This window comes from Molothrus ater, chromosome 1 (assembly GCF_012460135.2).
Source record: "Molothrus ater isolate BHLD 08-10-18 breed brown headed cowbird chromosome 1, BPBGC_Mater_1.1, whole genome shotgun sequence".
NCBI classification, from domain to species: Eukaryota; Metazoa; Chordata; class Aves; order Passeriformes; family Icteridae; genus Molothrus; species Molothrus ater.
The window spans coordinates 91625809-91650470 of NC_050478.2; the positions used below are offsets into that span (position 1 = coordinate 91625809).

The following is a 24662-nucleotide window of genomic DNA, read 5'->3' on the forward strand; positions in this document are numbered from 1 at the left end:
CCCGGCACGGGAAACCCTGAGGAAACCTTTGCATTTATTATCCGGAGTAGCCAGGCGCATTAAAAATTGCTGCCGAAAAATATACACATAAAAACAAAGGGCTGCTTAGAGGCACTGCCCCACCAGTTTGCCAAACCTTGAGTTTTGCTACCGGATTTTTTTTCTCGAGGCTCTTAACATCTTTTGCCGTATCTGCATCACTGAGAAAAACGCTCAGACGCCTGCGGTTTGGTTCAGTGGTTTATTTAATCTAGCACACAGCAATACAGTAACAGCTACAGAGACCATATATACACACACACCAAAAACGTACTTTAAATTTAAAAAAACAACCGAACAAAGAAAAACAACGCACATTCCATTAAAACAACTGTTTTCTGCTTGTGGAAAATGGAATGACGCAGTTTTTCCACAGAGATTTTAACTGCACGTGTGTCTCAGTTCAGGCAGCAGAAGAGCCTCAGTGAATTCTATTTCAGCCTTTGACTTCACAGCCTGGGCTGTGTTTTATATAAAGATAAAGGAGTTGCATTCCCACAACACCCATGGCATCACATTTAGGGACAAAGAATGAGAGAAAATCGTACCAGCCAGCACCTGATCCCCACAGGCCAGGCAGGGGAGAACTTGAGAACCTCCACATCTTTGCTCTGACTCCTGCTGCCCAAACATGACACCTCTTCTGTACAAATACAGGCCAAAACCATTAGAAGAATATGTTACAGAAATAAACCAAACCAAAACTGATTCCAGCATTTTTGCCTATTCTGTTTACCTGCACCTAACACAGGCACTAAAGGCAGCTGTAACAGCATAAAAATTAAGGTCTGTACCATTATTAAGCTACAGATGGATGCACAAAGCAGACACTTGCATTTATTTTCCAGAGTAGCCAGGCACGTTAAAAACTGCTGCAGAAAAATATACACATAAAAATAAAGGGCTGCTTAGAGGCACTGCCCCACCAGTTTGCCAAGCATTGAGTATTTCCAACACGAGTACATTGCAACAGATGCAGATTCTACTTTATAAGGCCAACAAAGATAAATAACAAAACAAAGCAGCTCAAAACAAACAGAACAACCAACATTTTGTCATCCTGCTGATATGAAACTACAGCAAGTTTTAGTCTGTAGCCTTCTCAGTTATCAGTTCGGACAGCTGCCTGTCATGGACGTTTCTCCATCAATGATCAAAGAGCACTGAATGGGCGGAGTGTTTGTGTACAGGATAGAGACATTTCTGCTCTAAAGGCAATTCATTCTTTTTTATTCCTAAATTAGCAATGGGTTTTGATATGTGGATATTTTAATGTCAGTCAAGTACATCAAAAGCCAGCCAAGAACTCACTGGAAACACTGAACTTGGTAGATTTATCATTTAGTCATTAATCTTAAAATCTCCTGAACAACAGCAGGCTACCTGTCCACGTCCTGTGTCATATCCAGACAAGAGAAATCCAGCTGAACTGACAGCTATTATGGCTGTAGGCTAACAGAAAACAGCAGTGAAAAATTCAAAGCAAACTGAGCTCATCCAAGTCTGAAATCCCCCAGGACTACAGAGATGCCAGATTTCTGTAGCAGCCAGGATTGCAGTGCAGAAGGTGGAAGCCCCACAGGCTGAAGTGCACAATATTTATGGAGTTTTGCCACACCACAGATGAACACCATGCCCAAGCCTAAAAAGCCCGCTAGGACACAGGGGTGCATTAGGAGAGCTGAGCCTTTCTCAACCCCTGGCTTCAAAGGAGGCACAGCACAGGATTTCATCACTGTGAGCCGAAAAGTAAATATCAATCTTGCTAACCTGAGGAAAGGCTGAAGGAAGAGAAGCTAAGTCCACTGGGTGCAAAAACTCATGTGGCACCCATTTCCCAACTTCTAAAAACCCCTCAAATCTCTCAAATTAACTGAAAACATCTATTTCTGAGGTGATAGAATGGTTCCTGGCTTCCACTGTATGACAGACCAACAAACTGTTTTACATGGTATTATCAAACATTTATCTTGTTATTCAAGCTTTTTATTCAGCTGATGATTTGAGGCAGTGGATCAGAAATAGGTTCTAACTGTTTTATTTCTGGGGTTTTTAAAGCTAACTAGGTAAGATAGCATAATTCTGTTATTTATTCATCATTAAAGAACTTTGACATGTTCACCTTCCCTGCAAATGCAGATTTATTTTGCTATTGGTTTTTTCAACCTTCTTCCTTCAGTGACATTCAGGGTGGTTAAACATATTAAGACTGTAGGCCTAAACTACATACTTAAGCATACACTTATTATCTTTAACACCTTGCTTCTCTAGATATGCTACCAAAGAAATTTTCTTATTTTGGATTTCTCAGCTTTAGTTCTTGCAAAAAAACATAGCACAGGTTTGTGTGCAATCACACTGAACTAGAGGTAGGCAGCTCTCCCACTCAGCTCATTTTCCCAAAGTAAATCAACACTTTACTTCAGGAAGCTTTTGTAGGAAATTACTGTTTATCTCAGCCTGTAGCACTCCTCCCCCTTGAAATCAAACAGGCTTTAATACACCTTTGTCACTTCAGGCAGCCTAAGTGGGATACAGCACTGCTATTTAAGTCTTTTTGATGGACTTCTTAAAGTTTTGGCAATTTAAGAGCTGGACTTTTGTTGCTGATTTGAGAAACCAGCAAAGAGCAACTCATATCAGAATGGATCAAACAAGTTAAACATTTGATGTAAACACTTAGAACATGGTTTTACATCAACTTGTTTGGAGTAGAAACGAACTGGAATAAGACACAGGAATCCAAAGCTACTGAGAGAACCAGCACCACCACAAAGGATGGAATGGACTTATCTGCCTTTCTGTATAACCCAGGTGGATGCAGAAGAGATGAGCTTTTACCAATAAACATATGCTAACGATTACAGGTCTTGTTCTTGTTTTACTTTGCTCACTGTGCTTGGTATCCACTGATTTTAATTGTGCTAAAATAAAAACCACTGTTGTTTTACTTCTTTAAACCAGAAAAACCATTGAAGTAAAAAACATCACGTATAATTACATACAGTAAATAAATTCAGTAAAAAAACAACCTACTCCCCCCCAAACAATACAGACAATACAAATAATATAGATTTGGCCATGTTTTACTAAGTACCACTTTTCAAGTACCATAAGCAATGCTAAATCCCAAGTAAAAAAAATATAATTAAAAACAAACAAACAAACGAAACCCAAACAAACCCCAAACTTTACAGTATTCCTTTCTATCAGGCAAGAAGGGAGGGAAGTACACAACAACAAAGCACACCAACAAAAATATCTAGTCTTTATCAAATGTACCTTTCCAATAAGGAAATTCATAGAAAAAAAACCCTTACCGCTTATAATTTAACACCAAGGTGTCTTCCTGGCAACCAGGATTACAAGTTTATGCTGAATACAATCTTATGTTCAAATACTGAGATAAGCAGCATTATCCCAAATCCCAGGAGAATCCCAGCATTCTGTAACAGGAAGTATCCCCACCGGCTACATCCATGGTCACTGGCATCATTGTGGAGCATTTCAGGTACCTAAACAAACAAGGAGGTGTTAAATACCTTCAAAAGAAGCAGCTGCTTCAAATCATTAATTCTTAAGCTGTGTTACACAAAATTCAAGTAGGTCTAGGCACTTACCATATCCACAAGAGCCACATACATGAACAAGCCAGCAGTAAGTGCAAATATCCACATTGAAACGTTGTCTGCATAATGACCAATGAGGATCCCAGTCGCCATCCCAAGATAGGCCAGCATAGCTGACAGAGCGTTATAAAGCACAGCTTGCTTGACAGTCATACCAGCTTTTAGAAGGACAGCAAAATCTCCTATAACAGGGGAAAAAAAAGCCAAGACAAAGTTTTCATTCTTGGGTAGGTACTGCAGTGTTGTCTTATTTACTAAGCTACTTTTATGCTGTTGTTTGCCTTATTTTTTTTTCCTTCATAAAATCAGAAATCACTGAGGGACAGAATTTTCAAAGGTGCTCATGAACAACAACACAGCAGCAAATACTGTACGTTTAAAATTTTAAAGTCCTTGCATTTTTGAAAGAAGCAGCTTTTTGGTGAATCACAGAACATCCTGACTTGGAAAGGACCCACAAGGATCATCAAGTCTAACTCCTGGTCCTGCACAGGACACCCCAAGATCACACCATGTGCCCAGGAGCATTGTCCAAACACTCCTTGAACACTCAGCCTTGGTGCTGTGACCACTTCACTTCCCTGGGAAGCCTGTTCCAGTGCCCAAACACCCTCTGGGGCAAGGGTTTTCACCCTCTGGGTGAAAAACCTTTTCCTAATGTCCAACCTATACCTTTCCTGACACAACTTCAAGCCATTCCCTTGGATCCTGTCACAGGAGAGATCAGTGCCTGCCCCTTGTCTTCCCCTCATGAGAAAGCTGTAGAGTGCAATGAGGTCTCCCCTCAGTCTCCTCCAGGCTGAACAGACCAAGTGACCTCAGCTGCTCCTCAAATGGGTTCCCCTCAAGCCCCTTCTCCATCTTTGTACCCCTCCTTTGGATGGTCTCTAATAGCTTCATATCCTCAAGCAGTTTGAATTTAAACCACCACTGTAAAATGCTGCAGTACCTGACATGCCTGAATGTTCCTACAGTAAAATATTCCCACTCAATTGCATATTCAATTTATCATCCTGTAACTGCTTTGTACTCTTAATCTGTTTTATAAATTTAAAGTAATTTCTTTATTAATTTCTGTAAATAATCCTTAACATCTTATTTTTACTTGACAGAATCATAGACCACCAGCCAGAAACAGATTTTCTGTAATTCAGAAAATATTTTTTCTAAACCAGAATAATATAAGCTTATAAAGAATCCATTTTATTTTCAAATAATAAGTTATCTCCAGTTAAAGTAAACAAAAGCAATTTTCAAAGCTGATTTGAGTAATTTGTTACAACAGCTTTTCCTATAAGCTATTGCAAGATGAACTGGTATATTGCTTAGCATTAACAACTATTCAATTTTTTTTCCCAGCTAACCTCAACTAGTCCCATTTGTTTCAATTTTCCTATGCCATGTTCTCTGGTAAAGAAGGTATTTCCTATCAGTCTTCTGTTCTGATTAAAGAAGTATGATGTAAATTTTAAAGGATTTTTGTTATTTCTAAAACCAACAGAACAGTTGAATCTAAAATTATCATGTTTATAAGGATGAATTTACTTCTTATATATGAACTAACAACATTTAGTATGTGAAATTAATACAAGTTCCATGATTAGTATGAACAAGACTCAACTCCTTCCAACCCATAAAATCAGGTATATTTTCTCCATAATAACGTATTTCTGTGTAACATTATTGTATAAATATATCAAACTGTTTATATAGAGAGAGTTTAAAGTTTACACATACTGGTTTACAAGCTCCATTAAATGAAACTGAATGTTCTCCCCTCTGGGGAATAAAACCTTCAAAAAAGTGAAAGCAAACTCCTCTTTCTTCATTCTATACACCAAGTGTGACTGTGACCGTGACAGCTGAGAAATAAACACCAGTTGCACATCCAAAATGATTTGACAACTGGAAAGATCAGCTTTGTCTCAAGTTCAATTAAGCACATCCATCCTGTTCTCACCAGCTGCCCTTCAAAAGGGCCAAATACTCAACTCATATTGTAAGACACGACAATAATCTCTCATGGGACTGCACACAAATTTAAATCACTTGGGCTTGAAAGACAAACTGTTTCCAGAAAGATTTCCAAGTAGTTTCAAGTTTAATTTAGAGCTACAACAGTTCTTTGCAAGACTTAATGAAAAAGCAGCAAATGTTATGCGGAAAGTACTTTGACTAATCGTGACCTTCTTTCTAGCAGCACAAGCAGGAGAATAAAATTAAGGAGAGATGTGAGAAAATTCTGTCATGCATTCTCCTGCAATTCACAACTTATGTTATATACAAGGAGAATAAAAACTACAACTAAAGTAGACAGAAAACGCTGCAATTGCAAGAGAGTTTTAACCAGAGTAGCTGAAACATTTAGATTTTTAAACTACTAATTCAATTTAGAAATGATTAAACAGTCTTTAAGTAAATCAGAGTATCCTTGAATAGAGAACCTGATACAGAAAAAGTTGTCTGGTAAAATTTCTGTTCTCCCACATGCACCTGTAAATACATACACATGCAGCATATGGAAATGCTGGGGTCTTACCTAGTTCATGAGGTAATTCATGGCAAAATACAGCCACAGAAGTGCTTAAACCACTAGATAACCCTTCAGTAAAGGCTGCTCCTATGAAGAGACAGGAAAAAAAAAAGCAAATATTCAGACATATTCAGACATCAAGTGCAGAAGCACTGTTGCACATGCTTGTGTCATATTAGGACATATATTTCACTCAAATTTTAATTCGTGGAAGCATTTAAACTTTAACTGAACAGTTGTTTATGATCTTAAAGTCACAAAATTCTTCTTCAGAATCTTGCTGTTAAAGTAAACCACGTTTCACTACCTTATTTCTGAACTAAGCCAAATACATTCCAACACCACAATCCTTCCCAAAAAAAATGCAATAAATGGAAATACCATCCAAAAATTACTTTTTTTTTTAAGATACAAAGGGAACAAAGCAGCTCAACTGCACCTGAGAGTCAGACACCTTAGGAAAGGAAAGTCAAGACAACAATAAGAGGCTACAAAATCACAGTGACAGACCAACTTCTAAGCAGCATGCTTCAAGGTAAATACCACAGCAGGTTGCTTTTAAGTGGAGAAAAAAAGCCCCAAAACCACAAAAACCCCTAAACTACTCCAACAATCCTCATCTTTCTTGTCTTCCCTGCTCCTCCTGTTGCTTGCCATTTTTCTCATTTGGCAGTAGCTCAGGAGGACGCAGCACACTGCAGAGCTGCAGCACAGCTCACACAGCATGTCAGGTCCCCAGCTGCATGGAGAGCCTCACCAAGGGTGCAGAGCCACATCCAGCCTCCTCTTCAGCTGCTACCAGGAGCCTGCCAGCAAACAACATGCTGCCAACAAGCAGTCAAAGAGGCACAAAGCCATGTCACAGCGGCTGGCACACAAGGGACCCAGGAGAACTGCTCCCAGAGGAAGCACTACAATGGAAATTACTCCACTGGAGACAATCCCTTCTTTTCACTTACATGCTGACCTAACTCTTGAGGGACACACAGTTATCCAGCTCTTCAAGTGCAAGAAATGACTGATGCTCCTCCCTGAAGTGATGACAGCAGCAGCACCATTATGTCTGGGATGTGTGCTGTGGCATCCAGGCAAGAGGATGCAGGATGTGGTGAGCAGGCACCTTTGTGATAACAAACAGGATGGAGAGAGTCTTCAGAAGAGGTTCTACAGAGGCAAAAGGCCAAGCCCATCACACTACAGAGGGAGGCAAGACCAAAGTAGCACTGGAACAGGAAACATGAACTCTGAGATGAGTAACATTTGAAAACAGTGAAGTCTGGCAACAGGAAGAATCTTCTGTCCCCACTGCAGCTTATTGATCTGAAGAACGTGGTCATGACCCTGGCAGCAGTGAGAGGGTGAGTCCTGCCTTGCCCAGCATTTCAGTACATCAAATTAGAAGTAAAAAATGAAAGCAAATTTTTTTTTTTTTGGTGATAGGAGATTCTCTCCCATGCAGAAAAAAGACCTGACCTGTCACCAAGGGAAGTCCATGGGTTGCCCAGAGCCTGCCTGAATGATGCTGTGGAGACACCACCAAAGCTTGTCTAGCCTGTCAGGGATAGATACCTGTTGTATTGCACTAAATAGTTTGTTTAGTAGTTGTTTTGCACTGGGTGATGGGAAGTTTGAACTGGGTATGTTACGTCACAGAGATTGTTATCCTCCTCTCTCATTACATGGTCTCTCCCCTATGGACCCCCCATTTCTATACACACCTGGTGGTCTGTCCCATGGGTACCCCTCCCCTCGCCCCTCCCCAATGGAATCCCATTGGCCACGGTCCTCTTTCCCTGCCCCCTTTCCCCTGGGGGATAAAGCCCCACTGCAAGGGTAGCACGCCCTCTTTTCTACCTGGGTGGTGGCCACCACCAGCAGTGTCCTGGCCCAAGCCAATAAACAGGATACTCGTCCCCACGTGGAGAAGAGCGCTTCTTGTCTCTTTCTTTCTGTCTATGCAAGTCCCTGTGGGCCAGGGTCTGAGCTAGCCGGGTCGGACTCATACAAAGCCCAGAGAGCCACGGATTACTGCAGATACCAACTGCCTACAGGGACAGAATGCAATTCACTTTGGGTTTTTTTGGCTACCTCCATAAAAGGGTTCCTTGACCACAGAGAGTTCCAGTATAAAAGTATGTGTGAATTGCGGTTCCATGTGTCTGTTCAGTCTCTTGGTCAATCAGAGTAACACTAGGAATAAGGTTACAAATCATCTAACCAAGGAAAGGTGGTAGATAAGCCTACCTATGAACATATGACACCACCATTCACACAAAGAGTCTTCAGCTGTGGAGGTCACAGCACTGGGCACACAAACCAGGATGTTCCTTAAGTGTATTGGTAATGGTTTCTGACTATAGATGACACAGAAGCCAGCCAGGATTAGCATTGTAAATTGACCTGCTGCTCAAAAACAAGGAAAAACTGATGGCAAATACAGCCAAAAAAAAAAAAGACATCTTGTGAGCACGAGGTAACTGATTTCAGGACACAGGAGGAGGCTGGAAGAGGAAGAAGCAAAATTAAGACTCTAGGCTTTAATGAAGCAGATTCTGACTTATTTAAGGAATTGCAGTGTAGGGAATGAGTCAAAAGAGATAATGTGGCCAGAAGAGGTGGCCAGTTTGTAGAGCACAGAGATACACAAACAAACAAGCCTGTTTGTGCAGGAACACTTGCAGATGTGCCCAGCTAAGCAGTGTGTCCTAGTAAATTAAGATTCAAAAAGGAAGCACACAAGAATTAGAAACAAAGACTGGGAACTTAGCAAAGAAGCTAAAAGCAGTGGAACTAAAGGGAGGGAGACCAAAGCCCAGCTTGATCTAAAACTAACAAGACTCCAAGGACAACAAGAAACAGTTCTACAAGAATGTTAGCTGAGAAACAGAGTTCATGAAAAATTCCCATCTGTTGATAGATGAGGAAGGGAAATAAGCAGTAGACATTACAAGAGGCAAAGAAAGCACCAGCACAGCCTTCACCTCAGTCTTTTTCAACAAAGCCAGATCCCAGCTCCATTCCAGAAAGAAGGAGACATCAAACCACAGAAGCAACAGTTCAGAGAAATGCAGAAAAACCTGGAAATGCTCAGGTGCATCCCAGGATGAGACTCACCTGAGGGTACTGACAGAGTTACTAGTGTGACTAAAAAGCTGCTGTCAATCATGTGTGGAAAACCATGGCTATAGAAGGCCCCACTGGAACTCTGGGAAAAGGATAACATTATTGCCATCTTTAAGAAAAGACTCGGGAGTGGTCAGTGTCATCTCAGTTCCTGAAAAGATCATGTGGAATATCCTCTTAAAATCCCTCTCCAAAAGCTGCATCCAGCTTGAGGAAATAATTGATCATACAGATGGTGAATACAACAGAACTTTAGCAGGATTTCTGACACTATCTCCTACAGCAGTCTTTCCTGGGCAAAGAGGAAATACGGGCTTGCACACTGAATGGACTGCTGGGCCAACAGGGCCTGAAGGCTGGTAAGAAAGAGAGCCCTCCAGGACAGAAACTGCAACCTATTTTCTTCAGTATCTTCACTACTGACCTGGATAGAACAGATGGCACCAACAGCAAATTTAGGGGAAAGCAAGGAGAAAGTAAGGGCAGAAGTGACACACCAAGCACTAGAGCTTTAGACAAGACCATAGCAAACTTAATTCTTATGAAGTTCAAAGAGAAAAAAGTAAGAAGTAATTAAAGTATAAGCTTAAATATCAAGAATATATCTTTTTATTTATTCGCTGCTAAAAAGAAGTCCTGAAATGTTAACAAATCAAGATGAAATTAATATATCTGGCATTATCCCCTCTCAAGATGCTGATTTATCTTAAAATATACTTTTAAGACATGACTTCTCTCAAAAGCTGAAGGAAAAAAATATCTATGCAAGACTAGTATAAAAATAGTGTTCTGCATTTTACTTATTTAGTTGTAATTACACATAAAAGTTCAAATCACAGATGATCCTTTTCCATAAATGAGTCAGATGCAACAGTTCCACGCCTTAATAAAAAAATAAGCACTTTTAAATCTTGTTCCTACATGATTAGCACAACAGATTTGAGGAAAAAATAACGAATGGAACTTATGAATAACAAATCACATGAAGTGAATGAACTTAAATGAAGGGTTATGCTGGCTAAAGTTGTCTTTACAGAAGCGTTCACTTCTTCTTTAAAATACAGATTAACTACTACACAAGTAGCACTGGCATTTTCACAACACCATCAAATTGATGGTTTCCCATAATACTTTTAAGCACAAACAGAACTGAAAGAAACCCATATTTCCATTAGCCTGAACAAGCTACACAGCAGGACTTCTGAAAGCTATTGCTCTCACTTGTTCAATAAGCCTTTATTAACCTTTCTCATACTTTTCCCTTCATAACTATAAAGTCATAGCTCCTTCCCAAATCTCCCTAATGCCAAGAGGTAATTGATTCTGTGTCATTTGTATGCAAATCTTCCTTCTACCACATTTTTCAGTACTGATCCGCTCAAAAATTTACATTTCATGCTTCAACTTTCATCAAAAATGAGATTAAATCAGAAAGTCTCTTTTCACATTACACTTTGAATTGACTGAATCTGAACAACTGCAAATATTGCTGTGAGAAAATAGTTATTATTGGGTTTCCTCTTCAAACAAGAACGAATTTTTTCCTACAACAAAATGTACAGAAAGACTGATACTGCTGAACTGCCTCCAGTATGCTAAACAGCCTGGAAATGAATCCAATACCTGTAAAGATCAGTCCTAAATACAATAGTCAAGATAAGGAAAGATTAGCCTAAGTACTGAAGATTATTGATTTGACTTCACTTTCTGTGACTTACTTTAACCTTTTAAATTCAATATACCTGTAATCTAGTTCTCCTTCTAAGAAAAACATGAGGGTTCCCAAACCTGACCTCCCAGACAGAAGTCCAAAACAAAATACTCAATCTACTGTTTTTGTGATAAAGAAGTATTTTCACTGAAGCATTATCAAGAAAGACTGAGCAACTACACGCATTAAGGGGAAAACAGGGGCATGAACTCAGCAGAAACAAAATGGTTTTTTACAAGTAAAATAACTGTTTATACCTCTTCAATTTTTTAAAAACTGGACTATTATGCTCAACTTTAGGAACAAGGTTTTGAGTATAGTATGACCACTGTTTCAGAAAATAAAATTTTCAGGCCAAAGCAGATTGAAACCAGGACCTCATCTCCCTGTCCATCAGTGCTCTGGAGGAATCCTGATGTGTAACCAGGGCCCAGTACAGGCAGGCAGGCAGACATGCCAAGTATAGAACCTGACCCTGCTGCAACACAAGAGAAGATGAAAGAGAAAAATAAATAAATCAGGCAATGGTACCAGTGGCCTGATGGAAGTGAAAAAAACACAATTACTATGTTGAAAAATACAAGCTTGTCCTAAAAACAACTAAAATTTTAAAAAATTGCTGAGCACTTGCAGGCACAAACTCAATCTTAAATATTTTTATAAGCCTAGCTTTAGTTTTGAAACATGTTAGCTTTAACTCTCCAAAAGCAGGAAATGAAGTCCAGTTTATAGATTTTCTAAAGAAACACAGCTGCAAACACATAATTACTGTTTCATATATCACTTACCTCCAGTTTGTTAAGCTAGAGATTTTTCTTACTTATTAAGCTGATGCTCTGAGAAAAAAGTTTAGACTTTAAAGATCCTCTGCTAATTAGCTACATCCCTAACAGAGGTAAGAGACAGCTAGAAGACTTCACTGCCTTCTCAGCATCCGAGTTAGCACTTACCAATTGCCAGTCCATCACTAAAATTGTGCAGCCCATCTCCCATGATCACCATCCAGGCCAGAGTTGCTATGCCCGCGTCCTTCAGCTCCTCGCGCGAGTAGCGCTGACTGTGACTGTGGGGATGGTGGTTCTGGTGATGGTGGTGGTGCAGAATGTGATGGTAGTCATGGTGGTGGTGACTCAGATGATCTGTCTGTCCCAGAGTATCGTGCAAGTGAGAATGGCATTTGTTTCTGCAGCCCCTGGACACATATTCGTTGTCAACCTCCTCTTGATGAGAATGAGCTATCATCACTTCTTCTTCCTCTTGTACCGTTGGCTGCTGAGAAATGAAGTTTGATGGATCTTGAGAGTCTGTCCCTAGATAGCCCTCAGGCCCTGTTACAAAAACCCAGAGTACAATGTTACACATTTTTTAAATCACCTAAGAAGCAAAGATACAATAAACAGTTTGGCTATGTAAAGCAGTAAAGAAGTTTAGAAGTTGAGACTGATAATCCAATTTCTTGAACCAGAAGATTTTTTGGAAACGTCTCTACAACTTATTCAGATTTTAGAGATAATTCCCAATAGGTGAAAATAAAGAAAACTTTTAGTTTCTGTCCCCTACTACTGAAGCAGCTCTTACATTATGGACACAAATGCTTCCTAAAAGGCAAAAAATCTTTTCCTCTAAGACTCACTGCAATTTAAACAACAGCAAAAGGCTCCAAGTCCCAGTCTCACAGCATGAAGACTGTTAGTTCAATTACTTCAGAAAAATCAAGAATCTGAAAGCATGTGCCATTTAGTAATCTCAGGGCTAAAGAAAAAGGATGCAGAAGAAGATTATGTTATAGATAATTTTGGAAAGCCCTGTATTTCAAAACAAATACAGGCACTTGAGTTTAACACCTAGAAAATAAACACTAAAAAACAAAGTTATCAATATAGACAATGAAATACCCTCATATAAACATTGCTGACACACCAAAGTTGGTTCTTTTAACTAATTGCTGAAACTTGAAAATTCTTCCTCTGCAATTAAATTAATAAATATAATTTTTTCTGCATTACAGACAGGTATTTCATTAGTTAGAAAATTACTCTGAAAAACAGAACATCTCTTTTATCAACAACAGCTAACAAGTAACTTGTCTGGTGTGTTTTGGCTTAAAGCATGATCTTGCGGATAACATGGTCATTTGCACTCTGAATGTTGAACTTCAAGTATTGTCTACAATTTGGTAATATTACATTTATAAATAAATAATCAAACAAAACGCAGAAATCTAAATAATGAGTCACACATATAACATCTATAAGTCAAAAGAGAAGGGTAGGAAGTGTAGCTGTATTGCAGCTTTCACAGAATGACTTCACCTGCTGCTGCTGAATGCAGAAATAAAAGGCTTAAAAGTCCCAAAACTGCGAATTCACTACTTCTAACCCACTGATCCTTTTCAAAGGAAAGCAGCAAATAGACCCAGTGCTCCATATATCAGCAGACAGACAGGTTTTGCTTTGAAAATAATTCAAATAGGCAGTGTTCCAACCTACAGTAAGAAGCAGATCTACGAGCTGCCATCAATCGGGTGTTTTTTAAACAGTGCTGCCACGAAGCAACAACTGTGTGCTATTAATGAGACTTACGATCATCCGTATCCAACTTTTCTTCATTTGCTGAAAACTTCTTACTTTCTCCATCATCTTCATTTTTTTTCTTATTCCAAAAGAAAATACTGCAGTTATGAAAATTTTACTTATTTTTCAGGATATACATGAGCAACATTATACTCACAACACTTATGCAGCCTGCACAGAAAGAGGACAACATGGAGGCCATATAAAGATTAGAAACCTATTAAAGTAGGATGACAAAGGTTCCTCACGCTCCATAGGAGGGGACAAAACACAAAACAAAACAAGATCATAAACAAACAAACCAACCCACACACACAAATGCCCTACATTTTTCACAAGAAATAAGCAGAAGGTTTTCATCTGAGAAGTGAAATGCATCAAATGGTGACTAATTTATTCCACACATTCTTTTCTATCATAATGTCAGTATGATGTTTTTCTTACAATGTACAGAAGGAAAACCAAGTAAAATCTCTCCTCCTTGCCAACTAAAGTCTGTATCACAACAATTTATGACCAGTGACTCAATATCTAGGAAGGCATAATTAGTCTAACAGGAAATCCATTCCTTGTGGCTGGGAGGAGACAAAATTCTTGCTTTGCTTGAAACTCATCATGTTCTTTCCTGTCAAACAAATTTAACTAGAGATAGGGAAACCACAGTTGGTTTAGCTTCAGTATAAACCACACCAACACAACCTCCCATGATCAAAGAGCTTACATGGCATCTTCCCTGCAACTACTGCCTTAATGACCAATTTAATGAGAAAACTAAACAGAGATTATCAGTCTTTGAGGTAGCCTAGCAATTAGCTATTTTTAAACTAAGTAATTAGTATTTACTAACTTTCCTCAAGCAAGGCTTAGGATTGGTTGGAACCAGATGACCTTTAAGATACCTTCCAAGCCAAACCACTCCATGATTCTATTCTATCGCTAACTTCTGCTTAATTTTTCTTATTGAGTCAATTTTGATATCATCCTTTATTCCTGGCTACACAGGTCTTTAAAGAACTGTTACGAGTAATTGGCAAGTCACCAACACTAATGACCTGCCAAAATTCAGTTATTTACCTTACACATAAAAACCAGCATAACAATCTGAGAGCTGCATTTTTGGGGGAGAGAAGGGAAAGCACCAAGGGGCTTGACAGACTGTTTCCTCATGGAATGCTATTCCATAAAGTCACTTTCTAGAGTATACTTGGATTTTTATTTATGTAAGAATTTACTGCCAACCCTTACCTGTCTGTGCAAGTGCCCTCCTCAACAGCAGTATAATAAGTGTACAAACTTATTGCATCCAGGATTAGAATTACAATATTAATAAAACCAGTTCAGATAGTTATAAATGTCTCAAGATGTCAGAAAGAAGTCAGTAATGAAGTGAGTTCTTAAGTCACTCTGTTAAAATTGAAGATGCAATTGGACATTTTCTTATTAAACAATTCACTGCAATGTCAAACCCTGTACTATATTGTCTGGCTATGGAAATAGCCCTTAATAAAAGGCTTAGAAGTGTATGCGTCCCTAATAAAAATGACATTCTAATACTAACCCAGTCAGCCATTGCTATTAAATCAAAAGATATATGATATTCATGGGAGGTTTTTTAATAAGTGTTTTCAGAAATGACCATGTAATACAGTAGGGCTTCAGAATAATAGTCTCCTTACCTTTTTCTTCTTGTCTTTAAATTGCTTTATTAAAGTGATCAAATGCTCCACTAGAAACATGAAGTACAAGCCTCCAAGTGCTGTAAGTCCTTTCCATGTAGAATCCAGGTAAGCATTCTCCTCTGCACTTTGAAAAACAAGATGTTTGTACATAGAGCCTTTTTGGTCAAACAGAGGCTTTTCGTGGTGATGGTGATGGTTTCCATGAGACTAAGGGGAGAACAAAAAGGGGAAAGTCATTATATTCAAAAGAAATGTAATGTAAGAAACATAAAAAGTATTCTTCACATAATTTTCCTCATGTCTGGAGTCCAGACTTGACAATTTTCACAGGGCAAATGCTCTGCTTACAGACTCAAACAATTACAAAGGAATCTGTTGACTGGAAATTTGTTGATAGGAAGAAACATTGCAAGGACTGTTGCATTGTGGGCACAGGCCCACACACTGAAGCTGCATGGACACTGCTTAATCCAAGGTGTACAGCTGTCCCCACACAAACTCCTGACACCATCAAGGAATCCACATTTTAAGCAGTGGTCACAGTCAGCACATCAGTTAGCTTCCCATCTAAGAAAACTCAGAGATGTAAAACAATTTTTTCTACACGGAAGTTGGCTGTAATTTCTTTCTTTAAAAAAAGTCTGACACTTTCCCTGACCTTACTGGATACAGGTATGATCAGAAATAAAAAACCTTTTTGCACATCTCATTCACACGGGTTTTGATTTACGTAACCTTACACAGCAAATGCAAAATTAACTGAAAGGAAAAAGAACCACCTGCTGGATTACAGGTAGGACTGGGAAACCACAGAATCTGCAGTCACTTTTATCCATTTTATTTGATAGCTGAAGCAAGCTACTTTTGCAGGGGGAGAATGTCTGTTTAAGAACCTCAAGAAAGGTAGAAATTTAGCAATCATATTCCCATTTCACTGTCCCTATTACATAACAGAAATTCCAAAATCTATCAAGTAGTATTTTCACCAGGACTTCAGAAATTATGGATTCTGGTAAAAAAAGAAAAATCACAGTGGGTAAGCCATCAGCATAAGTGGCATGTAACAAAAAATAGTTGATTATTCATTTCACATTTAAAGTGTTCAGTGAGCAATTTCCACTACCTCTAAAGTCTATTAAACTGGCGGGAAAAAGGGGCAGCACTACAATAAACCACTAAGAAAATTTATGCAAAATTCTTGCATTCAAGGAACAATAAAGGGACGTGGCAGTCCATATGACTAAGAACAGGAAATAGAGAGTGGGATAATGCCATGAAGCTCTTGAACTTTTAAAGACTGTGAAATGAATAATACAGATGTTCCAAATGGAAAACCTTCCTATCAAACAACCTGCATAACAAGGTTGAGAAATGACTCATCAAATGGGTACGAGCTAATAGGGCACTAATACATATAGCTGTCAAGTTCTCTGCTTGGAGATAATGAATGAAACAGTAATTAATACTTACATGTGGAAGGAGGTGTAAGAAGGCATCTCCACTCAAGGTCCCCACAGCCAATGCCACAAGGAAACTCAGAAGAAATTTGAAAAATACTCGATTCATCAGTGGTACCAATATAACACCCAGCAAGGAAAGAAAGCTGATGACGGAGATGGATATAAAGCCACCAATCCAAGCTGGCAAAAAAAATTTTAAAAAAAGCAACAACAATAAGTAACAGCTGATTACATGACTTTGTTTGCTTAATGTTTCTGTTATCAAACACACCTGATCATTCAGTTAATCAGATGTTAACAAAAGGTATGCCACAAAGATTTCTCTCTAATCTTGGTGAAGTGCCAAAAGAAAACGACACTTCTTACAGCTATGAAATAGGTTTCTTGGATTTTATAACCAACATAAACGTTTTTCCATTAAGCTTTGATGTTACAAAAAAAAACCCCAAAAAACAGCCTACCTATTTGCAGAGAAAAACTTTTTGGAGGAGTTTCAGCTTTTTCACTAGTAGCATGGACTATGCAGTACTTGCCATCGATCTGGTTAATAAGAGCTGGGCAGAGATAACTAAATTCTGTAGCAGTCAACAATACTTGAGTGCCTATTCCATGAGACTGCATCAGTTTGGATGCATTGGAGCACTGTGGAAAGAGACAAATTAAAGATTAACCAGAAGCAAAATACCATGATACATCTTAAAAGGACTCCTCTTCCCACGTTAATTGAAATGCAATGGGCACCACATGAAAGCAGCTATATCAACACAACTCAAAAACTGGTAACAAACCCATTTAGTAGAAAATGTACTTCCACCCCAACCCTGCCCCAGAAAGCTGGTTTGGGAGTCTGGATAGATGACATGTAATTATTACTCATTCTCAGCACAAATGGGTCAGATGCTTTGATGTACAAACAGCAAAAGCCTAACACTTTTCAGTCAGTTTTAAAGGCCACATAAGGAAGCATTAATAAGGTCAAATAACCTTTTGTAGCAGTGACTACTGTGGAACGTCTTGTACAGAGCATGTTGTACATACACTCCCTCGAGTAAATAGCTCCCCACTGTACAACCTACACACGGTCTCAGTGGGTTTAAAGAACAGCAGAACTTCTGCTTCCACAGTGCAGAACACAGCAACAACTTGTGAATTCAGCACCCACCATCACATGCCACACAACTCCCACTCAGGGTTACCTGGCATGGCTGCAAACATTAAGATCCTACTTGCTATTCAAAGCCTTTAATGGAAAAGGATCTGACCGTTTAAGAAAAATGTCTACAACACAACTGTGCTCTTTATCAGTGCTAATTTTATACTATTTTAAAGTAACATGTGACACTTTGCCACAATCTTTTTCAGAGATGTTTACAAACAGTTGTTAGATGGAGAGGGAAGGTGTTAGAGGACAGTTCTACACTATCACAATGTGAGACAGCTTTGATAAGAATCACAGTACCTTAACTTATTTTTTACTTTCACTCCATTAATAGGAAAACAAGACAGATTCCTGATCTAAGGCAGAACTGCAAGTTTAAAACTGTAGATGTTTTTCAGGATTAGTATCAATTTATTTAATATTTAGTAAGTTAAATATATAAATAATAAATGCATTAAACCAAGTGTATGTTTATACTTAATTTTCCTCTGCGCTTGTGAACATAACACCATATTCCCTCAAAATGTTAAGTTCCAAGGAAAGTTGTTTGCATGTGTTCAGCTACAGGTATTGTTACACCACAAAACCTGGCACCCAGGTAAACAATAAGCACCTGAAAAATAAACCATGACAACATTCCTGGTGGATCTGGATTCCTGAGAATACAACAGAACTGGCCTCACCTCTTGAGTGGTCTGTTTTTTCAGCTTAGAATAGAGGTAGCTCCCTCTCTCCAACTCCTTGGGAGAAGCACGAGACTCGTTTGCCTTTGGGGCACCCGGCCAGGTGCCATTGCGGCCCCCTGTGACATTAAGGGCACCAGGGCCAGCCGCACCCACACGAACTGGCTTGGCTTCCCCGGGCTGCACGTCCTGGAGCTCGGCGTGGCCGCCTGCGGAAGTGATGACAGACGCTGGGATCTCATGGAGCGCGTTCTTGCTGCGCACAAAGTTCTGCTGCCGCTCCACGCCCTCACCCTTGTGGGGCTCCTTCCCGTGGCTGCTCCTGTGGTCTTTGCTAGCATCAGACTCGTGGCTTGGACAAGCAGTCTTCTCAGAGCCTTTACTCAGTGAAACATGATTATGATGAGAGTGATGGTCGTGGTCATGGTCATGATGGTCGTGACTGTGGTCATGGTCATGACTGTGGTCATGGTCGTGGTCGTGGCTTATTTTAATCCTTTTCATTTTATCTATACCTATGTTCTGCAGCAGTTTTCTAAACCCATCAATTGACAGAGAGTTGTTTTCTCCATAACGATTAAAAAGTTCTTGAAGGTGCAACTTCTGTATCAGTCCTGCCAAGTCAGTATTAACACCCACTGTCTTTTCTGAAAAAGCTCTCTCTGATGTATGCACAACAGTAGCCGTCTCCACTCCATGATGGTAACTTTCACACAGCAGTATGGAAAACGATACAAGGAAAATAACTGATACTGTACTCTCCATTGCAGTTCCTTTTCAGCACAAAAATCTGGAAAAAGAGGAAAATTTAAATAGCTTGCACAAAACCAATCACGTTATCCTCTGTAACACACAATCATAATTTGTTAAATAAAAAAAACACCACAACAAACAAAACCAAACCCTGCTCAAAGTACCAATGCAGCAAGAGACATTTAAATTTCTTACACATTCAGCACTTCTCCCAGATGTGTTGCCTCGGGCACAGAAGAAGCTGAATACCACAGTGAGGTAAGGTCACTGGCCATGAACACCTCCCCAGGTGCCAGCTTGCCTTTGTTTAGGTCTGCCTGAATCACTGCTAACATGAGAGCCCTCAAGGGTGCACCAACTAAGTTCTAGGTTAGGGTTTTCTCCTGCTTAAAAGAAGCCCGGCAATTTCTGTCTGAGCAATGAATAAGTCATATAAATTACACATTCCTGCTTAAAAATCGAAATTCCCAACCCTTCATCACTGGATTTCCCGGAGGTTTTGGCAAACCAGCTGGGCAAGTGTTTCCAGCACTCCACAAAAATATGGCTTTTCATGTTGTCACGTTCTGCCTTTGTTTTAACATTAGTGTGGCACGGCTCCTTTCACCAGGCAGGCAGGCCATTGGTGAGGACCAGATGCTCACAAGTGTGAGCGTTTGTGTGTTTCATTCCACAAATACTCCAGCAAGGCTACGAATTAACTGCTATGGAGACTGCGAGCAGGGCAGCGCTGCCTCAGCCCTTTTCCAGGGCAATGAGGAGAACCTCCGTTTTCAAAATGTTAGTCAGCCTGGAAAACCCCATTACCGCCGCCGGAAACAGACGAGGAGACCTCGTCATTGCCCATAAGTAACTGAAGGAGGAATGCCAAAAGGATGATGGATCCCGGCTCTTCCCGGTGGTGCCCAGCAATGGGACAAGAGGCAACGCGCAGAAACTGATGCACAGGGAGCGGCCTCGCAATATGAGGAAGCAGTTTACTGTGCGGGTGACCGAGCACTGGAACAGACTGTCCAGAGCGGGTGAGGAGTCTCCCTCACGGGAGAAATGGAACACATGAGTTCAAGAACCGTCTGGGCGCAATCCTGTGCCACGTGCTCTGGGATGACCCTCCCGGAGCGGCGCGGCTGGACCAGACGTTCCACCGCGGCCCCTCCCAACCTGTCCCACCCCGCGACTCTGTGACCCGCAGGAGCCGCTCAGCGCCCGCGGCCCCCGCGGCCACCCCGCAACGGCGGAGCCAGCCCCGGCTGCCCTAAGCGCGGCGGCTGCGGCGGGGCCCGGGCCCGGGCCTGGCACACACCGCCCCACGAGATGCCGCCACAGCAGCAGGAGGAGTGAAGAGGAGGAGGAAAAGCAGCCCGAGGTTACCTCTGCCGCCGCCGGGCCGGGCTCAGCCGCACCACCGCCGCTGCCCGCCCGCACCGGCCGCGCCGCGCCGCGCCCCTTCCCTTCGCGTCCACTCCTTTCCCTTCCTTTTCCGGGTACGGCGGCTCCAGCGGGGCGGGGCCGCCTCACGTGGGGCCTGAGCGGCGGCGGCCTTGACGGAGCCGCCCCCGGAGCCTGCTAAGGGCGTCCCGCTGCTCCTGTCCGCTGGTAGGGCCCGGGGCAGAGCCCGCAGCAAGGAGGAGGTGGCCCGGGAGGAAGGCTGGATCTCGAGAGCCTCCCTGTTTCAGAAATCACTGATGTTTGGATTTAGGGTTGCGCGAGAGGTGTGAATAATCCCCAAAGAGTTGAAAGGATGAGAGTCAGAGAGGTCTTTTCCTCCCAGAAAACACGAGTCGTTCAGGGCTGGCAGCGCTGTTTTGGATGATGGCGCTGGGTGCGGTAGCATTCCCTGGGGGCTTGGAAAGGGTTTTGTGCAAGGACTCCCGGTGTTAAAAAGAGCGCGTGTGTGGGCAGGCCAGGGCCGGAATCGGGTGGCCGGTTGTGAGCCAAGGGTGCGGTAAATGGCGAGGGATGTCGGGTTTCCACGGCATCCACAGGGCCTTTGCGGTGGGCGCTGTTTGGTCAAAGCTGTCATGATAATTAATGATCTGGCAGAAGTATCACTCCGTGCACGAGTGGACAAAGAGACCGAGACAGAAAGGACTGAGATCACCATGGAGAAAGGCTTGAAACTTACTAAAAACATGTTGTTCGCTTCTGAAAAAACATACTGTATTTTTCAAATGTTCCTTTGCTGTACCACGTAACTGGTCGTGAGCCTTTCACCACCCTGAGTCCCAGGCACAGGCTCTCTTACACTTCCCGAATCTTTCTCCAACATTTCCAGAGTTTTTCTGTCTATCACCACACGATTAATATTGCGGGTAAAGTGGGTGCAGTTGTGCTTACCCATGCCCGCTGCCTCTGAATTTGGCCTCTCTGGTGTGATCAGTTGGCAAGGTTTTTCAGCTTGCTAGAGTGTGAAGGCAGCACTGAATCCTGCCCTGGTATCTGGCTTTACTGATGGCTTCTGAGTGTTATGACAGTGACTTAAACTTAACATTGAAACCATTCTCAGACATTTTTCTCCTGCTGCCTGCACTCCTGACAGTGCCACCTTGCTTACCAGTCAGGAGGTGACAGATGTCTCTTCTTTATGTCTAATACCTCCCACTCGCTGACTGAATTAAACCTCTTTGTTCATGAGTTCAGCTGACTGAAGGACAGAAGGGAAGTATGCATTGTGAACAACTTCAGAAAAAGAGAGCAGCACATCAGGTTATGGATTTGTTCCATGCACTTGCTTTTGAAGTATTGAAAAAAATTCTGTGTCATTCAACCCTACTCTTTTTTTTTTTTTTCCCGAAGGAAGAGAGTGAGGCCATAAATGCAGGAATGAGTAGGGTTTGTGTGTTTAGATTTTTTTTTGTTTAATGCTAATTCATTTTGCAGGACTACTATTTACCAGATGCCTTTCTATTATTTCAGTTACACAACATTTATGCCTAAGATGCTAATGTTAGGCATTTTGTTGTGGATTGTTTTCTTTTTTTAATCTTTTGAAATTACAGCTGCTACATGATGCAGCCTCTTTTTCTAGCCTCTTGAATGCATCGACTGCCTCTGTTTCATTGTGTCAAATCTGGAGTTTCCCCTCACATTTTTTCAAGGTCATTTACAGACCTAAGTGTTGGAGCTTAGGTCACACAGAACAGATCTTCAGTGCTCTTTACCTTTTTTATTTAATTTGAGTAGTTAACATCCATCATCTAGGCAAAAAAAAAAAAAAAAAGAATCCATTACAGTAATAACAATTCACCTAAAACACTTATTTGCAGTAAAACTTGAAGTCAGGTCTGTTTTACCTGAACTGCTCCCAATATGTTTATCTTATGGTAAAATTAAAGTACTTGAACAATTTTTTCCCATTCTGTTATTTAGTGTTTTAGTCTGAATACATATCCAGCCGTGGGCTCTGGAGTAGTTACGTAGTGATTACATAAAACAAAGGTCTTGGTGACCCTTGTGGATGGCTTAATGCATGTAAAAAAATCTGTCAGCCCTGTGGACAAATAGGAAGCATTAATTAGAGAGTTGGTGGGGAGCAAACCAGGCAGCAGCTTGATTGCTGTCTTAGTCCATCATGAAACTGCATCTTAATATAGCCCGTAGCCCCAGGCCCCTGTTACAATAAGGGTACATTTGGAATTGAAATGATCGTCTTCATTGGGATTTTTGGGGGGTTGTTTGTTTGTTTTCAGGAGGTGTCAGTCTTTTCAGCATGGAAAATGGATGAGGAAGAAGAGGATGGAAGTGGAAAACCTTGTACAATAATACCACATGTTTAACTGATGTGATTGGTGTTGCCCAAAAATGTCTTGATTGCAGTGCTGAGTGTGTGCCAGTGCAAGTGCCTCAAGACTTACCAGTTAGGAACCATTAAGGAACCTGGCTGTTGGTGCAGTTCCAGTCTCTTAGCAAGGCTTTATCACAGCTGTCTTGTGTGAGCTCAACATTATGCACTTAATGGAGGTGATGATAGGGAAGTGGGCCTGAGCTTGATGCTGGGAACCACCCTTAAGCGGCCCTTGAAAGCCTCTACCCCTAAAAGTTTCTTGAGATTTGGAAAGTTTTTTATTTCCTTGCCTTTTAACTTTTTATGGAGAACAGCTATGTGATTAGAGATATGAAATGTTTTATAAAATAAATGAAACGTCTGAAAGTTAAAAAATTCGGTTTTAATTTAAACTGCAAAGTTGTTAGCATAACATTTCTGGACAGCTGAAACCTCACACAAAACTCCCATCTCTTTCTTTAAAACCTCCAGTAATCCTTCTATTCTATTAACAATACTTCACAATTGTAAAGAAATCCCTGAATCAGGAATTCCTTGTTAGTGTTCTAATAGGTTCCTTTTTTCAGTACTGTGCTGAACAACAAGTTGGCAATTACATATTTGATGTTATTGTATTCTGAGTCCTAAAAGTACATTTTATTGTAGTAATGTCCTTTATTTGTTTGCATGTGCGTTTGTTTGCATGTGGTGGTTTTCAAAATCCTTAGAATTGTGTTTGGAAAAAACAAAATTAATATTGCTGGTCATGTCTCCCAAATGGCTACAGGTTTTCTGCAACCTCTAAGCTGAGCTTTGGAGGGGAGTTTTGGTTTCTTTTGGTTTTGTTTTGGTTTTTTAAATTAGCATAAATACATAACTGTAAATTCTTAAGTAAAAAACCATGTATGAATATATGCCAGTACAAAATTCCTTATGTAAGAATCTCCATGACCTTCCTTTGTGCTCCTGCCTGTCTTTAGTGGCTCATTCTCATGTCAACAAATTCTTTTCTGAAGACCTCTCTGAAACACAGAGGTTTTAGCTGAAGAAATAATTATCTGGAAGCTTCACAGCAAGAGCATTGGATCCTTTTGTGCTGTGCTTAGCTGCACAGATGTCTGGGGAGGCACTAACTGCCAGGGTGGGGCTCTGACTTGTATAATATTTTTGTACAAAGCATGGCTATAGACATGACCTGCTTGCAAATAATTTCTGAAGAATAAGCCCTGAAATGATGGAAAATAGTAAAGAATAGAAATAAAATATCTAAGTTAGGCTATTTCCTCCTGCAGAGGATCTTTTGCCTTTAGCCTGATCTGTCAGTTATTGAAGTCTGTGGAAAAACTCCCTAGGGATCTGAACATATGATCACAGATACTTATAAACCAAAACTTTGCAGTTCAGGTCTGCTGCAATTTTTGTATTCAGTAATTTTGATTATATTTTGTGTTCTTCAATGCTTATGATGCATGTAGAATATCAGTATTGAAAATAATTTGTAAACTGTTCAGCTGTGCTTGATAATGTAATGATATAACACCGCAAAGTATCTTTGCA

At 40.6% G+C, this 24662-nt stretch overlaps 1 protein-coding gene across 1 annotated transcript; it reads right to left on the reverse strand.

Annotated features, from left to right (window-relative positions):
• Positions 1-227: 227 nt before the first annotated feature.
• SLC39A6 (solute carrier family 39 member 6) lies at positions 228-20794 on the reverse strand. Its single transcript, XM_036405811.2, has 10 exons — positions 20714-20794; positions 18590-19379; positions 17209-17389; positions 16758-16927; positions 15285-15494; positions 13618-13687; positions 11986-12363; positions 6208-6288; positions 3660-3850; positions 228-3554 (listed from the first exon to the last, which is right to left on the reverse strand). Exons 2-10 carry the CDS (start codon positions 19352-19354, stop codon positions 3402-3404), a joined length of 2199 nt encoding a protein of 732 aa, XP_036261704.1. The 5' UTR covers positions 19355-19379; positions 20714-20794; the 3' UTR covers positions 228-3401.
• Positions 20795-24662: the final 3868 nt, after the last annotated feature.

Excerpts from the sequence above, each read along its gene's own strand:
- SLC39A6 (XM_036405811.2), bottom strand. The coding sequence starts at position 19,354 with ATGGAGAGTACAGTATCAGTTATTTTCCTTGTATCGTTTTCCATACTG. Across the intron at positions 6,289-11,985 it reads TAGTGATGGACTGGCAATTG|GAGCAGCCTTTACTGAAGGG; the intron begins GTAAGTGCTAAC and ends GTCTCTTCATAG. Across the intron at positions 3,555-3,659 it reads ATGTGGCTCTTGTGGATATG|GTACCTGAAATGCTCCACAA; the intron begins GTAAGTGCCTAG and ends TTGTTTGTTTAG.